A 17192-nucleotide genomic window follows, 5' to 3' on the forward strand; every position below is an offset into this window, starting at 1 on the left:
CCAGCCTGCCCCACCGGCAGGGCCACCTGCTGGCTCCCCTCAGAACAGCCTGTCGTCCAGGAGGCCCTGGGGTACGATGGGCAGGTAGGCCGAGGAGCAAGCTCTCAGGTGCAGGAGGGAGTGAGCCTTGAATAGAGGCCCCAGCTTCACTCCGAGGCAGAGGAGGGTGGCGCGGAGGGGCCGGACTCTGGAGTCAGAAAGGCGCTGGTGCACGTGTCGGTGTGAGAAGTGGTTTTATTCCAGGCGTGTGTTTCATAAAGACGAGGTCCTCAAGGACAGTGAGTGGCACATGCTTTGGTCAAGAAGAGGAAAAGCAAAAACAGAACAGGGCTGAGGCCCACAGATGGTGGCTGACAAGTGCCGAGCCTGGGCTGGCAGGGAAGGAGGGGCCTCTCTGAGCCGCTCTGAGCCGCAGTCCTCTTACATCCAAGAGAAGCCCCCGCTCCCCGGCCCCAGAGGTCCACACTGCCCGCCGGGGTGAGCACGCACCACGGAGATGGTGCTGGCCGAAACACCACAGCAGAGGATGGGAGAGGCGCGGCCCCCACGCTGTGACCACGGGGCGCACGCTGGGGCACAGGAACACTGCCGAGCGGATGCCAGTGAGAGCCAGGAGGTGAGGAAACCACTGAGAGCCCTCCGGATGGGTCCTGCCCCAAGGGCTGCGTGGAGGGAGCAGGCGACAGCCGCTCAGGCGCACCAGGGAGAGATGGGCATGGCAGCTGAGGCGCATGGCAGCCCTGGTCCAGAGCCCTTTAGGGGTCAGGGGCCTCTGTAAGAAGCTGGGGAGGCTCACGGACGCGCTCCTCGGGAAACTGCGTCTGTGCACACACTCGCACGATTTGGGGGACAGTTTCAGGAGATTCCTAGGCCCTCTGGAACCCATGAGCTCCCAAGGCTGGCCTCAGGCTGGTTTGCTTTGGGAGGGGGACCCCAGGGTCCTGGCACCACCAGTCTTTTGTCCAAGATCACACTGCCTGAGCCGGTGGGGTGGGAGAAGAGGGGCACGGGGAATAACAGAAGTGGTTCCGAGACCAGCCCAGGGGTGGGGGCAAGGCCCAGTGGCTGTGAGAAGTACCGGGAACCTCGCTACACAATCGGGAGTCACCAGCCAGCCTTCCGCCCACTGCAGTGACTGACCTCTGGGGCCTCCCTCCTGAAGTGCGTGTGGGGGCGAGGGGAGCATGAGGCGGGGCCTGGATGACTTTCTCCCTAATGACGTAGGGAGCACCGATGCTCCAGACGGAGGTCCCGTTCTTATGCCCCCCCCCCCCCCCCCCCCCCCGTTCCATCATGCTCTGTTTACAAAGGCAACGGCTTTGGAGAAGGCAGCGTTGCTGCGAACGCGGACGGGGCAGCTCAGTGCATGGCAGGGTGGCTGCCTGTCCTTACGGGGTCTTCGTGGTGGGCCCAGACGAGGGGCACAGGGCGCCAGCAGGTCAGTAAGGCTCAGAGGGCGACGTCTCATCCTGACACATGACCAAACAGAAGTGGGATCTGTGTGATACACAGTGTCCCGAGGCTGCCCCTGAAGATTGCCTGGCAGCCTCTTCCTAAGAAGTGGGGACCGGAGCACAGGACGGAGGCAGGCACAGTGCCCGGGGGGCTGGTGCGGCCTGGGAGGTTGGGTGCCCGGGAAGAGACCCACTTTGGGTGCTGTGCCGCTTTCCTGTCTACGTCCTTCCGCAAATCACCCATCCTCTGCTCCCGACCCCATCCCTCCCACACCCAGCCCAGCACCTGCCTGGGACAGGCCACTGAGCTACTCACTTCCCTCTGGTTCTCCACCCACACTGCAGGCTGCCCTCTCCTCCCAGCCTCAGTTTCTCCATCCATGCCACCTACAGCCTCTTCCCATGATCCCACAAACAGGGCCTGTGACAGTGGGGACCCTAGGCGGGCTTCTGTCCTTGATCTACCCAGACAACGACGGGAGGGCACCCAACCCACTGCCCAGGCCCCCGGGAAGGAGAAGGGAGGGGACAGAGATGTGAGGGCACCTGCCCAGTCTCTACCAGTAGCGGCCCGGCATCCTTTCCTTTTTCTCTCCCGGGGTGAGGGCAGGTCGGCAGCCTGGGCATCGAGGCCCGCCCCCTGCCCGCCCTGTGCAAGCTCTGGAGAATGGTGTCTCATGGCAGGGGTGTTTGCTGATGGTTCCGGCAGAAATGTGAGGAGATGGGAACGGCCCGCTTTACACTCCCCCACCCTAGCCCCTTCCAGTCCCAAAGTCTCATGCAGAAGGTACAGGAGGCCCCGGGCTGCCGTCAGGTGTGCGGCTGCGGCAACAGCTGCCACTGCTGGGCGGGGGCGTCAGCCTGGCACTTGCTGGTCACCAGCTGGGTGGGCTGGGCCTCCAGGCAGAGGCCGCTGACCGAATGCTGGATGAAAGAGGCTTTTCTCCTCCATCTCTGGGGGGAGAAGCAGGGAAGGCGGAGAAGGAGAAAACAGTGGTTAACAGTGAGAACAGTGCTCACACCTTCATTGCACATGCATGTAAAGGCCCTGCATAGGCCCAGGACACCCCTGCCCCCCGTTTAAACAGCCCGTGTGTCCCTTTCATAAGGGGCCCCCTCCGCACACAAGCTTGGAGCCGAGCCTCCCAATGCAGGCTTGTTCTGTCGTTTGGCACGAAGTCAGTGTCTGGATCAGAGGCCCATGGGCTGAATCTAACCCAGAGATGTATTTTGTTTGGCCTGCACAGCGTTAATTTAAAAGTCGGCTTAGTTGCCACAGAAGAATCTGCGTTTCCAGCTTCCCTTCATGGCTGCCTGGGGCTGAGGGAGCTGCTCGGCTGTAAGTGGACCGTGACCTCAGTTCACCTGAGCCCCGCCCCGGCTTCCCCACTGCTCCCTGGGGACACTTGAGCTGGAGTTCCTGGACCAGGTGAATCTTTGGCTCCTTCGGACGAGATTTCTTCTTCCTGCAGCTCTAAGCTTCGCCCTGGCCTATGACTGTGCAGCCAGGACCTACACCCATTCGTGGGAACTGGCCGCCATCTCCGCAGAGAGGAAGAGTGAGGCCAGCGGGATGGAGGGGGCCCCTGAGTCCCCGTAAGAGTCATGAAGGGCCTCCAGGGTCAGTGCCTTCCCCTCCTGGGGCCTCCTCTTCCCCAGGCTTGACAGGGGAAGGAGAGCTGTTCCCGTAGAACATTTTGGAAGTGCCTGGATGGAGGACAAAGTGTGGCTGGCAGGACAAGTTGGAAGTCACTCTGCCTCTGTGTCCCCAGTCAGCCAGCAGTCAAGAAATACTCACTGAGCATCGACTATGCGCTGGGCTAAGACTGCGGGCGAGGCATCACACTTACCCGGGTTTCAGTCCGAGCTCCACCCCATCCCAGCTCTGTGAGCTAACACTGATCTCTCCAATTTAGGGAGGCTCGGTCTTGTCCCCTAAAAATGGGTAGTGCTAGAGCCTTCGTCGGGGGTTGCTGGGAGGATTAGATGGGGTGATCCATGTAGAACTCCTAGCAGAGCTCTCAGTAAAAGCGAACCTTTATTTTGGCTGTGGGGTTGTCAGAGGCCAGGGACGGTGCTGCCAGAGTCTGCCCTCATTCAGCTCCCAGCGGGCAGGGCAGACATTTAACAGACATTTGCCTGAAGGACTTCCTCATGAGTAAGATCATGGACTTGACTCGGATAATGACTGAGGCCGGCACAGGTCCTCATTCCGGAGGGTTTATTGGAGTCTATATGTCTCGGCCTGGGGCTCCCCTGCAAGGGGCTGCCACCGCCACTGCCTGTCCCCTGCACAGGCTGGCCATCCTGAGCCCAGGAACGAGGAGGCTTACCTGTTTGCCTTCTCTCGGGTTGCACGTCTGTAGTCCGACCGGGGACCCAGGGGAGATGGAGGCGGAGGTGGAGGTGGCGGTCAGGCACTTCCCCTGCTGCTGGATGAGGTGGTCACTGAACAGCCATGCCTGCAAGACAGGGACCAGGAAGGCTGAGCAACAGTACAGCCATGGAGCCCTAGCTGGTTTGGCTCGGTGGGGACAGAGCATCGGCCTGTGGACTGAAGGGTCCCGGGTTCAATTCTGGTCAAGGACACATGCCTCTCCCTCGCCCTTCCTCTCCAAAATCAATAAAAAATATATATATTTTTAAAAGTACAGCGATGGATGCGCAGGTTGGTTATGTGATATAGCAAATATTCTGTATATTGTGGTAGAGTTTTCTAATAGGGGTGGGTGTATGGGTATTCACTATACAATTCTCTTAACTTTTCTATATGTTTGAAATTTTTCATAATAAAATATGAGGGGAGCTTGGCTGGAGCTGGCCAGAGGGCCATGGAGAAAGACAGGGCATGAGACCGGGGCAGCCATGACGGGGGCTCCGTGACCTGCTCTGGTTTTGACCTGGGTGCATCGGCAGTCATATTTTGCATACGTGTCCCGGATGCCCTGCTGCCCGCCATAAAAGCTGACCACAACTGCGTCCAGGAGAGAACTGGGCGCTGTTTGGGCAGCATTTCTCCCTCTGTAAGGGTACAGTGGGCAGGGCACAGAGGGCAACTGTGTCACAGGCTGGAAAGGAGGGGCGAACGTGGCAGGAGCAGACAGACGCAAGGAGCAGAGTGGGAGGACGGCTGGCAGGGTCCCTGGGAAAGTGGGTTTGTGGAGGGTGTAGGCAGAGAGGATGAGCATGAGCGGAGGAAACCCCCTCACCCGACTCTGGGTCCTAAGCAACTTACCTGGGGTGCTGGCGGGTTCTTGGCAGACCCCCTGCAGGTCCCCACTCCAAGCAAGAAGTTACCAGCTGTGTCCTGCCCCTGGGATTCCAGGCAATTAACTCCTTGCTTAATGATGCTGGGGAGCACTTCCTTCACTGGGACCCTGAGAAAAGGCAGGGCCAGGCTTGTTTCCTGCCCTCCTCAGGGCTTACCCATACTTGCCCAGAGGGCAGCCCCTGAGCCCCTGGGGCACGGAGGTGTTAGGGGAGAGGGGCACCAGGCAGGGGCTGGCCGGGGGGGAGGGGGGGGACAGACCTAGCTGGCAAGGAGGGGAGAAGGGAGCAGGGATTCCTCGGGGAAGACAGGCCTGGGCCCCATTGAGTTCTGGGTAGCGCCAGGAGCCCAGGGACTGCCTGGAGGCTAGATCTGGGAGGATCCTGGGGGAGAGAGCTTAGGCCAGAAACCCAGGACTCTCCAGTCCAGAAAGAGGAGAACCGGGGATCTGAATGAGAGCTCAGTAAGCAATCTCAGAACAACAGGGAAGGGGCACTTTAAAGAGGCCAATCCTATATAATAAAATCCTATGCACACTGACTACCAGGGGGCAGATGTTCAATGCAGGAGCTTCCCCCTGGTAGTCAGTGCCAGGTTCAAGGCTGGCGAACACAGCAGCAGTGGCTGGAGCCTCTTTTGCCTCCATAGCAGTGCTAAGGACCCCTCAGGGGATGTCCGCCTGCAAGAGGTCGCAGGCCGGGCTGAGGGACACCCCCGCCCCCAGTGCACGAATGCTGTGCACCAGGCCTCTAGTGTAAAATAAACAAATATGAAAATGTGTTCAATCTCACTAACCAACCTTAAAGAAGTACAGACTGGACAGCACTGTTTGATGACCACATCAGTGTGTACATGTGTATTTATATACATATAAAATATAGTATATACATATGTAATAATACATGTAAATATATATATACTTAATATCAATGCCCAGTGTTGGCACTAGCTGTGCGATTGGATCATCTCATACTCTACCGGTGAAAGCACAAACTAGCCTAACTGTTCTGGAAGGCAATGTGTTATTACTGTTATGTATCAAAGGCCTTACAAATGTGCACACCTTTGTCCTGGCGGGTTCTTCAGTGGTTAGAGCATCGGCCTGTGGACTGAAGGGTCTCAGGTTCGAAGGGCACGTACCTTGATTGCAGGCTCAGTCCCTGGTGCCAGTTGGGGCACATGTGGGAGGCAACCAATCAATGCGTCTCTCATATCGATGTTTCTCTCTGTCTCTCCCCCTCCCTTCCAATCTCTCTCTAAAAAAAAAAATCAATGGAAAAGCAATCCTCTGGTGAGGATTAACAACAACAAAAATGTGCACACCTTTGACCTCATCAGCCCCACTTCAGGAAACTGAATATCCTACAGCAATAATCGTAGATGTGTGCAGAGATTTAGTTTAAAAGACATTCATCAGTGCTCGCTTCAGCAGCACATATACTAAAACTGGGACGATATTCATCAGAGTGGCTGAGTACATGAAAACATCGAAAACCCGCAGATATTCAACAATAGAGGGTGGGCAAAGAAAACGGATTCATCTGCAAGATGGAAAACCCTTTAGCTATTAAAAATGACTGTGAAGGAATATCTGCTAATGTGGGCAACTGTTAAGTAATACAGGCATTTCAAAATACTATATCATTAAAACACTTTATATGCACAGCAAAAACATGCATAAACACACACACACACACACACACACACACACACACACACTGACATGAGACACAGCGTCTTACCCTGTGGGCAGTAAACCTAAGAAGGTGCCGGCCCAGCAGAAGCAGGTTTGTATACGTGGGTTTAGGAGGTTATACACGATCTTGGATTGTGGACCCATGGGGGGTGATGGGGAATCAGGGGGGCTTAGAGTCTGGCCACGTGCCTAACCTTGTCTGCCTCCTGTCACCTCGGGCAGGAAGAGAGCTTGGGCGGGGACAGGGGGACAGCAGAGCACTCTGGCATTCTTTGATGCAGACATCCTCCTATAGGGTCTCGGCCAAACCAGGTCTCCTTTCCTCAGCGTTTCTCTCCCGCACCCCTGGCAGCCGTGTGGGCAGCTACTAGAATCCCCTTTGGAAGGAAGTTGGTATCCTTTGGGCCAACTGATCTCCTTTCTAAGCCCTGGCCTCTCCCCCTGAGAACTGAGGCATGAGCAGTGGACTGGGGAGAACTCATCGGATATGAATGAGGTGTGTGTTTTCTACCTTAACAGCAATAAATCATTTTTTACTTTCACGCAGTGACAGAACAAACAGAGGCTGACTTATGCTCCTCATTTAACACAGCTGGTTTCATCCACTGGCTTGCCTTGGGATCGATCCATCCAGGTTTCTGACAGCTATAAAATACTTCTTCCTCTTGGTCCTCGGGGGATGACGTGGGACACTCTGTGTGGGGACTAGGGTGAGGACTGGAAGGACACCTTTGATCCCCCCTCTCCCAACTCCTCCCCAGGCTCCCCAGCTCCTACCAAGGCCTGGAGTCCATGGCTCCATCACATGTGGTGTGAACGCCGACAGAATGTAAAGAAATGGCTTTTCCCTCAGAAATGACACGTCTGAATGAAACCATCCCCTCAAAAGCGGTCACTTGAGGAAGTTGTTTATTATACTTTTACAAATGCATGTTCTTCCCTTCATAGCTATCATCCAGGGAGCTTGGCGTTATCCCAGTTGCCAACTCTGTTCTGAGGATGCTGCCATTGCTCAAATGATTTTGGAATTCCTTAGAAACTGCTCCCAGTGTCCGGTTACTTTCGTGACTTGTTTCAGTCTTGTCACACTGTATTTGGGACCCAAGATGATCTTATCTGGGTTAATCTAGCTTATTCACTGGTCTTGCCTCTAATGTAACTATGGCTGTTTTTCAAAAATCAAATCTTCCCTTCATAGATATGCAAGCTCTGAGGGGGGGTGGGGGTGTGTGTTCTGGAAAGCCGCCCGGCATCTTCAGGAGAAAGCCTCACAGTGGGTAACCCGCTTCCCAAGCTGACAGCTATGGAAGGAAGAATGCTAATTTCTAGGTTATTATTGAGGCTTATTGACTATGCAATTCATTCCATCAAAAATATTTATTGAGAGCCCATTCTGTGACAGACACTGTTCTAGGGGCTGGAGATAAAGCAGTGGAGGAAACAGATAGACACCTCTACCATGGAGCTTACAGTCACGTGTGGGGAGAGGACCACAGAACTACCTGGCCAGGTGTGTGCCAGGTAATGGTGAGGGGACAGAGGAAAACGAAGCAGGAGTGCTGGGGATGGGTGTTCAGGGGAGGTGTCCCTGAGAAGGGGACGTTTGAGCAAGACCTGAAGGAGGTGAGGAAATGTGGATGCAGCCAAGACACTCAAAAGGATTTTGAAATAAGAAAGAAAGTACGGCTGTAGCCCGGCCAGCATGGCTCAGTGGTTGAGTGTTGACCTGTGAACCAGGAGGTTACAGTTCGATTCTTGGTCAGGGCACATGCCCGGGTATGGGCTCGATCCCCAGTGGGGGGCGTGCAGGAGGCAACTGATCAATGATTCTCTGTCATCATGGATGTTTCTATCTCTCACTCCCTCTTCTCTCCTCTCTGAAATCAATAAAGATATATTTACAAATAAATAAAAAATAAATAAAAATACTTTTAAAAAGTGGCTCACGCCATTTTCAGGTTGCTTCCAAATTTGCTAGAGCAAGCATTTCCCATGCCTTTCCAGTCTTTCCAGTTATACTGGTAAGGGATGCGTGATATTTGTCTGAGATTGGTGAGTCATGATTCACAGGAACCCAGCCCCCATTGTTGGATGCTTCTTGATTTCTCCCCCGCAGCAGAGAAGCCTATAGTGAATGTGTACTTGTCAATAGTTTTGTTTTTTTTTTTTTTTTTGCTTCAGCTGCTTTATTTCCTTAGAATAAACTCCCAGGAGGGAGAGAACAGAGTGAAAGGGCATGCGGATTTCTGTGGCCGTTGCTACATAATGCAGTGTTGTTTGCCTAAAGAGACAATGTCTGTTTCTGGCTCTAAGACCCAGTCTGTTAACTCCTGGTAACATCCTTCCAGTTCCCCCTCAGCCTTCACATGAAGATAAACACGGACAGCTAGAAAAGCCAGCCGGAGAGCCTGGGATGGGGAGACCCGGGGTCGGGGGGTCCCCCAAACTGCCGGCCCCCACCCAGGCCAGATGTACAGGCTGATGGCAGCACTCACGTGAGCTCTGGGTAGACGTTCTCCAAGTACCAGCGGAAGGACTTGCAGTTCATCTTCTTCCTCTGCTCGATCCTTGAGGCCACACTGCAGGAGGAGGCCAGGCTCAGGCGTGGGCCAGTGGGCACGGGAGGAAGCCCCAGGGAGGACTGGCCGGCTCCCTCCTTAGCGGGCCAGGCCAGGAGGCTGGGTCTCAGCCGGCCCTCCAGCCTCTGCCACCTGCCTCAGGTCATTCTCTGACTGTTGACTTCACCCAGGTCTCCTGGCCACTCCTCATTTCTCTCCTCAAATTCCTGCTCACCTTTTAAGATCAGCCCAGCCTGCAGGGGGCCCAGCTTCAGGCTCCTCACTCCTGGAGCCCTCAGCCAGCGTCACACATACCCTCAGCACAGGCTCTTACCTCCACAGAGAGCAGAGCCCTAATGAACTCGAGTTTCCCTTCTGTGCACAACAAGAGGAACAGGCGGTAGAGGTCTCGCGGGAATCCTAGCCAATCAGACCGTCTAAGGTGTTGGTGGGCACACAGGCTGGTTTCCTCACTTTCCTCAGCGACACTGACCATCACGGCCACTGACATGCCCCTCACCACCTCTCTGAGCCTCAGTTTCTTCTCCAGTAAACTGAAGCCGTAACCAGCCACCTCAGGAGGTTTTGGTGAGAATCAAATAAATGAAGGGATGTAAGTGCTTAGCACAGGGTAGGTCCTCATAAAGGCTAGCTCCCACTAAAAGAAGTAGTCAGTGATAAAACTCTTTTTTTAAGAGATAGCTATAAGTAAATAGAGGGAGGAAGATTCATTGATGATCACTAGTAATTCATTCTGACCACAGCCTTAAATAAGAAATAGATGCATCTTACATTACGATCCAGTTTCCCTGTATGCAAACACACAGACGCGTATTACTGAAATAACTGAGATATCGCAAAACACAACACCACCCGCACTGCCATAGCCTGTTATTTTCTATTCTGTTCTGTACTGATCTACAGTGTTCTCAGTCCCTCTCATTTTTTTAAGACAATGATAGTGACAACCCACTAAATTGATTTCATAACCAATCTGCATGTTGGAAATGCTTAACCAGACTGTAGTCATAACAGCCGGAGACAGGAAAATAGGCTAACAGCTCCCAATCACATTGGGAACAACAGGGGGTGGAGACAAAACCCGAAGTGTTTTCTGCAGACGGTTCATCCCTAAGCGCTCCCACAGATGTCCCTCTTCCTGCAGGCGGCTTGTGCACAGACACTTTCCACAAACAGCCCTCTCTGCTTATTCGCCCCCCACGGACTGCATCCTCTTCAAGGACCGGTGTCTTGTCTCTGCATTGCACACGGAGCAGGGGCTCCGTTACGAAGCGCACTGAGTGCCTACATGCTGTGCTCGCTCTGGCTAAAGCTGTGCTAACCTGGGCGGAGGGAGGCAAACAGGGCTGGGGGAGGGCCCACCTGCCGAAGGCCTTCCCGATGGCCGAGGGCCGGGCCTCGTAGTAATATTGCTTGTATTCGTCCATCCACACCTCTGCAGTGCGCTTGGTATTCCTAAAGGAGAGGAAGGAGCAAGAGAAGGTCACCAAGGCGGTGACAGAGGAAGGGTTAGGACCAAGATCAGCTCTGTGCATTGATGAGACCATGGAGTGGTGAAAATCTCAGGAGAGGATGCAGAACAACACTGATTGGGATGATATAAATGAGCATAATCTTTTTGGAGAACAATCTGTCAATATCCATCAACTTATGTATACTCTTTGACGCTCCACTCCCAGGAATCTATTCTACCGACAGACCTGCATGTGGGCAAGAAGGACATGTACAAGGATATTTGTTTAATAAACATTGGCAACCACCTAAAGGCCCATCGGTGGAGGATAATGAACTACTTCTACATGACGGAGTACTGGGCCACCTTGGAAAACAATGCCACGCTTGATAAGCACTGATGGGGAAGGATGTCTGTAATTCAGTGGTGAGTGGCAGGACAGCGTGCTGCATAAAATCACAGAGCAGGGTCCCATTTACATAAAAACACAAACCCATGGAGCACATGCGTCTCTCTCTCTCTCTCTCTCTCTCTCTCTCTCTCTCTCCATGAACTGTAATGTGAAAATGTATGAAAGCCCTGTGGCTAGGGATATGGATGGGCAGACGCTGACCAAGTCAGAGTCAGGACATGGCGTCCGTGCCATGTGAGTGGGGGCAGCTCTCAGTCGGTCATTTGGCTGGTTTTCCAAGACCCTCAAGGACAAAGATAGTCAAGGCAACAGCCCAACTTCATCCTTCCACCCTGAAAGTACCTGGGAGGGGCGGTGGGGGAACCAAGGCCCAGAGAGTGGGTGGCTGCCGAAGTCATTGACAGGACTGGCTCCCAGCTCAGAGCTCTTGGTTCTGTGACCTACCTGATGTAGGTGAGGGCGTTGCCCTCAGGGAAGTTGTAGGGATGCCGTTTCCTGAAGACGTGGCCCACTCGGCTGCAGGGCACGATCTCCAAGCTCCCTCCGCACATCCACACCCTGAAGGAGAGCTCTGCAGGAGAGGGGAAGGGAGAGGGAGCGTCAGGAGGAGAAGGAGTCCGTGGGCAAGTCCCTCTGAGTGAAGATGGGGAGGGGCTGGCCTCCCTTCCCCTCGTGTCTCACTGGAGGCACCTGCTGGGGTCAGAGCTCCTGGGCTGTTTACATAGGTGCACTCATTCCTGACCTCACCACATGCCTGTGCACACACACCCTCCCTACATAGCCCCCCAATACACACACCCTCCACACCCCCCCACACACACACCCCACACACACTACACATACTCACACCCCCTCCACAAAAACACCCTCTACACACATCACACACACACCCTCCACACATACCACATACACACACCTTCCACACACCCACCCTCTACACACGCTCCATACAATGCCCTCCACATACACCACACACATCATACACAGACATCTTACCCACACACCCTCCACACACGCTCCAGGCTCTGGGGGAGCAGTGGGAAAGCTTTGAAGGAACACGAAGACCACAAGTAGAAGGAAAAGTGAATCAAACGGCAGCATCACTTCCAGCCTCTGTCCAGAGCCCCCGCACAGACACAGACACATCTGCTCATCGGCCTGTCTGGGCACCTGCGAGGTTGGAAGACCAGCCACCAACTAAGCCGGCTGGCTGCCCCCACCTCCCTCCTGTCCGGGGTTTCCACGTACAGGCTGCTGGCCCTCTTCCTGTGGGCGTGGTGGTGACCCAGTCTATCAGGTGAAGTAAGTACAATGGAGGAAAAGGAGGCCTGTGGGGGATGATGGGAGTGGGCGAGTGGCTCTGGGGTGGGGGGGCGACAATTTTAACTAGGCTGCTTAGGGAATTTTAACTAGGTTGTCCCTGAAAGGGGACGTCCGCACTAAGGCCTGAAGGACCGAGTCATGCGGCTCTCAGGGGAGGGGCATTCCGGTAGAGGGATAAACAAGGGCCAAGACCTAGAGGGAAGAGCATGGCCGGCAAGGTCGAGGCTCAGCAAGGAGGCCCGGTGGCCAGAGCGGAGTGAGGTCGGGCAGAGCCGATGGTGTGTGTTTGCCGGGGAAAGGCAGGTGTCAGGATTTGGGTTTTGCTCTGAGTGATGCAGGGGCCCCAGCAGGGCCTTGAGCAGTGGAGTGACAAGATCTGGCTGCGCTTTGAAAGGATCCCAAATCTAACTCCCAAGGATTTCATATCCCCACCCCCCAACCCCCCCAAAACACACACACACTCACACACTCACATACTCAAGGCGGACGACTCTGGCTCCTGAGTGTGGCTCTCCCAAGGCACACAGTAATGAGCCTGAGGTTGGGCATCTCCCTTTCTTCAACAAAGAAACAAAATGAAAGGCCCCAACCACCAGCAGCAGGAGTCTCCCAGCTCAAAACTATGGCTAGCCAGAAATTCCTTTGAATTTCTTCTAAGAAACAAAACCGGCTCCAGAACCCTCCCCAGTTCACCTTTCAAGTCTCCCCACCACTGAGCCCTTGCCTCAGGCAGAGTGTGAAGTTAGCTATTTGATCATTCCCTTGTTTCTCTGTCAGACCCCAGCCTAAAAGAAAGAAAGAAAGAAAGAAAGAAAGAAAGAAAGAAAGAAAGAAAGAAAGAAAGAAAGAAAGAAAGAAAGAAAGACAAGAAGAAAGGCCTCTGGACGCAGGAGCGACCCTTTGACCCTTGTTTCTCAGTCTGTAAGTCTTTACAGGAAACTGGCTTTGCCGAAGGAGGTCACTTAGGCCTAAACACGTGAAAGGAGGTCAGAATGCAAGGTTCACCGCACCCCAGGCCCTAAGTTACTCCTGGTTTGGGGTTGGGATCAGGCCTGGATTTTTGTTGTTGTTTTAATAATTTCTTATTGATTTCAGAGAGAAAGGAGAGGGAGAGAGAAACATCAATAATGAGAGAGAATCATTGATCGACTGCCTCCTGCACACCCCCCACTGGGATCAGAGCCTGAAACCCGGACATGTGCCCTGACCTGAATCGAACCTCCTGGTTCATAGGCCAGCACTCAACCACTGAGCCACGCTGGCCGGGCGGGATCAGGCCTGTTTTAACCCCCACTGCTCATCTGTTTCCTGATCAGGGAGAGAGAAGAAAGACCTGCACCTCACGTCTCAGAAACACAGACTGTGATTGATCACACCTCCCAGCACTGAGGAGGCTCTGGGCTATGTCCACCTCAGTTTTCTCACCTGTGAAATGGGTGAGATACCACCAGCCCTATTTACTTCGGAAGAAGCCCTGGGTAGGATGGAAAAGAAAGCAGTGAGAAAAAGCGCTTCACAGGACCAGGTCCCTGTACTAGAAAGAGCAAGAACAGGCCTCTGATTTACAATCTCAAAGTACCTGCCCTGCTCCTAGTCCGGGAGGCTGCCTGTGTGGGCTGCACCACTGGGCTTCCTATCTGCAGCAGAGGCACCAGCAGGAGATCAGAAGGGGAGAATGAGGTTGGGTGTCCTTCCCTGACCTGGGAGCTGTGGGCTGGCTACAGGTGCCCCAAGACCACAATTCCTGTTGGAGGGCGCTCCTCCCCATCTTTCAGACCTGGGGGTGGTGACACCTCAGGGGCAGTCCCCAGCCTTGCCCAATACTAAGCTGCTCCTGTGGTTCTCTCTCTCTGGCCCACACTATCCTTTAATAACCCCCTTAAATCATCCACGTTGGGTGTTCCACCTTTCTCTGGCCTTTATCTAACCCGAACCTCACCAGCAACCCTGGGAATTCCCTGGCTCTTCACTTTCCTTCTGGGGTTAGAGTTCCTACAGCCTCAGAAGTAGTGATAATGGCTATCAGCACTGTGACATGCATTTTATTTATTTTAAATATTTGTATTGATTTTAGAGAGAGAGAGAGGAAGAAAGAGAGAGAGAGAGAGAAACATAGATGAGAGAGAAACATCAATCGGCTGCCTCCTGCATGCTCCCTCCTGGGGATCGAGCCTGCAATCCAGGCATGTGCCCTGACCGGGAATGGAACCAGCGACCTCTCAGTGCATGGGACACTCAACCAATTGAGCCACACTTGCAGAGGTGCCATGCATTTTAACTCATCGTCGCACTTAGTACTTATAACAGCCCCTTGAGTAAACTGAGGCTTAGGGAGGCTTTAACTTGCCCAGGGATGAAAGCTTGTAAGTGATAGGATTTTCACCCAGTAACCCAGTAACCAGTAACCCAGGGTACTGGTTAAATGTAAGTGGTGGGATCAGATGGCCAGGATTTGCACCCAGGCTTACATTTAACCCATGCCCGCTACTGAACACACTCCCAGACTTTCTGGCAGGGAAGCAACAGGTGTTCAAGCTGTGGTCCATGATGCAGCCTGTATGTTCTTCCACATACATATCTAGCCATATGGTCACAGGCTCCTCCTAATGTCCCAATTCTCTTTGTTTATGAGCTGTGTGGTTCTGGACAAACTACTTAACCTCTCTGTGCCACAGTTTTTTAATCAGTAAAATGGGGATAATAGTACTTTACCTCAGAGGGTCATTGTGAGGATTAAGTTCTTAGAACAGGGCCTTATGAATAGAAAGTGCTCAGAGTTACCCGTTATTAATATTGCTGTTAACATTTCCCAACTTACCGAAGTTCTCTCCCCCCCAGATATCCATCTGGGCATCATACTTTCCCAAGTGGTTAAACCAGGACTTGTCAATCACAAAGATTCCTCCAGCTATGACGGGCGTCCTGGGAGCAAGGAGATGAGAGAAGTAACACGTGACCTTAAGAAGCTGGAAGCCCCTCCACATGGTCCCAGGGTCCCAGGACCCCGGGCCATTGGCCCCAGAATCCCCTGCGTGCAGAGTCCCTGGGGCCTCTGTCCTCTCTGTCCCTGGGGCCCAGAACAGAGTGAGCACTTAGACTGTACATCCTCAGAAGCCCCGGTGACTGATGCGGCTTCCCAGCAGCCTCCCAGGCCCCTGCCCCAGGGGAAGAAGGCTCTCTCCGGAGCTCACAGTAGCCCTGACCTTATGGGCTTGGTGGGGTCTGTCCGGGCAATCTTCTGCTCCAGAGGGATCTGCTCCCACTTGAAATGCAGGCTCCAGTCGAATCCTAAGGGACAGACGAGGGTGAGGACGGAGCTCAGGGCTGAGCCTTTGGTGGCTGTTGCCCCCTCACTCTGCCACCCCTCAGAGTCTCCCGTGATCCGAGCCCAGCTCACAGAGGGCCCTGGGCAATTCGTGTAGTCATTTCTTCATTCAGAATGAGACAGGTCTCTGCCCCTGTAGCGCTCCAATCTACTGGGTAGGATGGAGACTACAAGATCCATCAATGAATGGATAATATGTCAGTCGGGAGTGAAAAGTGCTAAAAAAAGTAAAATAAAGGAAGGGTGCCCATAGTATTCTGGTAAGGGCAGTCAGACATTGCTCTCTGTTGAAGTGACATTTGAATATAGACCTGAATGAAGGACTGATCCATGTGGGTTTCTGGGGGAAGGGAATTCTAGGCAGTGAGTGCAAAGGCCCTGAGGTGACTTCCCAAAGGAGAAATGCCTGGCTCCCTTGAGAATCCCACTCAATCCCAAGAGCTAATTAATGGTTATGTCCACTTATTGGAAGTCGGGCCCCAAATATAAAATCCACTCTGCCCACGCGCTCCCAGCAACAGATTCTTTGGAACAGTCTGTTCCATAGAACTTGCTGCAATGATGGACATCTTCCATATCTGCACTGTCCAATATGGTGGACACCAGCCATGTGTGGCTACTGAGCACGTGAAATGTGACTAGTGCAACTAAGAAACTGGATTTTGGATTTTATTTATGTTTAATTACTCTAAATTTAAGTAGCCAAATGTGGCTTTTGTCTATTGTATTGGACATACAGCTCTCCAGTCTTGACCAGTGCTGTCCAAAGGAAATACATATAATGCAAGCCACAGTTGTAATTAAAATTTTCCCAATAGCCATATCAAAAAGCAACAAGAACATATGAAATTAAATAATACATATTTAACAAAATATATCCAAAGTATTATCATTTCAACTTGCGATCAATATAAAAAGTTACTAATTAGATATTTTACGTTCATACTAAAACTTCGAAACCTGGTGCGTATTTTATACTTATAGCACATCTTAATTCAGACTAGTCCTATTTCAAGACCGCAATAGCCCAACATGGCTAATGGCTACATATCAGACAGCACAGATCCAGACCACTTCCAGGAGGTCCGTGTTAGGAATTCACGTAAGGTCGAGGGTTCCCTTCCCCGACCCCAAAAAAGCAGTCATATCGTGTCCATCTACCAGGACTTGGCCATGGTCCCTGGGCTGGCATCACTTGGGAAGGGTATGCCAATGTTTGGGGGGAGGAAGAGACTGGCTTGACTGCCACTGATCGTGCCAGGAGCCTGCCACTGCTGGCTCGGCCCTTTGTCCCCACCCAGGGCTCAACCCACTCCCTTTTCATTTTCTGGAAGTAAGGGTGTCATGAGACCCTCTGGCACAGCTGGGAAGAAGAGCATCAAGCCAGGCTGTGGTCTGCCCTCACCTGCCTGGTTTCTGGTCTAGAGCCCCTCCCTTGGGAGCAGGACCCACCTCCGCGAAGGTCAGCCGATGCAGCAAGGTAAGCAAAATTATCCAGACTGATGACGTCAATGATGGGGCTCACCACACGGGTGTGGTCCTAGGAGAGAAAAGGTGCGATGGTGTGAGGCCAGGGACTCTGTGAGTAAAGGGCCAGCTGCGGCTCTGGGAGGAAGGTCTCTCCGGGGCCTAAGGCCATGTACTCAGCATTTCCTGCAGAACAGTTCAGGCTCCCGGGAGGG

The 17192-nt window shown here is 53.2% G+C and overlaps 1 protein-coding gene across 2 annotated transcripts in view; it reads right to left on the reverse strand.

The window, feature by feature from the left end:
• Positions 1-216: 216 nt before the first annotated feature.
• Positions 217-17192, reverse strand: part of GALNT16 (polypeptide N-acetylgalactosaminyltransferase 16) — an 83045-nt gene continuing 66069 nt past the window's right edge. For both annotated transcript variants that reach the window (XM_059692257.1, XM_059692248.1), the window contains 9 exons: positions 16963-17050; positions 15389-15473; positions 15004-15107; positions 11307-11433; positions 10360-10452; positions 8914-8997; positions 4690-4831; positions 3788-3916; positions 217-2408 (listed from right to left, as the gene is read on the reverse strand). In XM_059692257.1, coding sequence (XP_059548240.1) covers positions 2265-2408; positions 3788-3916; positions 4690-4831; positions 8914-8997; positions 10360-10452; positions 11307-11433; positions 15004-15107; positions 15389-15473; positions 16963-17050 — 996 coding nt within the window. In that variant the 3' untranslated portion in view covers positions 217-2264. The remainder of the gene's footprint in view (positions 2409-3787; positions 3917-4689; positions 4832-8913; positions 8998-10359; positions 10453-11306; positions 11434-15003; positions 15108-15388; positions 15474-16962; positions 17051-17192) is intronic.

Source organism: Myotis daubentonii, chromosome 1, assembly GCF_963259705.1.
Source record: "Myotis daubentonii chromosome 1, mMyoDau2.1, whole genome shotgun sequence".
Taxonomy (NCBI): Eukaryota; Metazoa; Chordata; class Mammalia; order Chiroptera; family Vespertilionidae; genus Myotis; species Myotis daubentonii.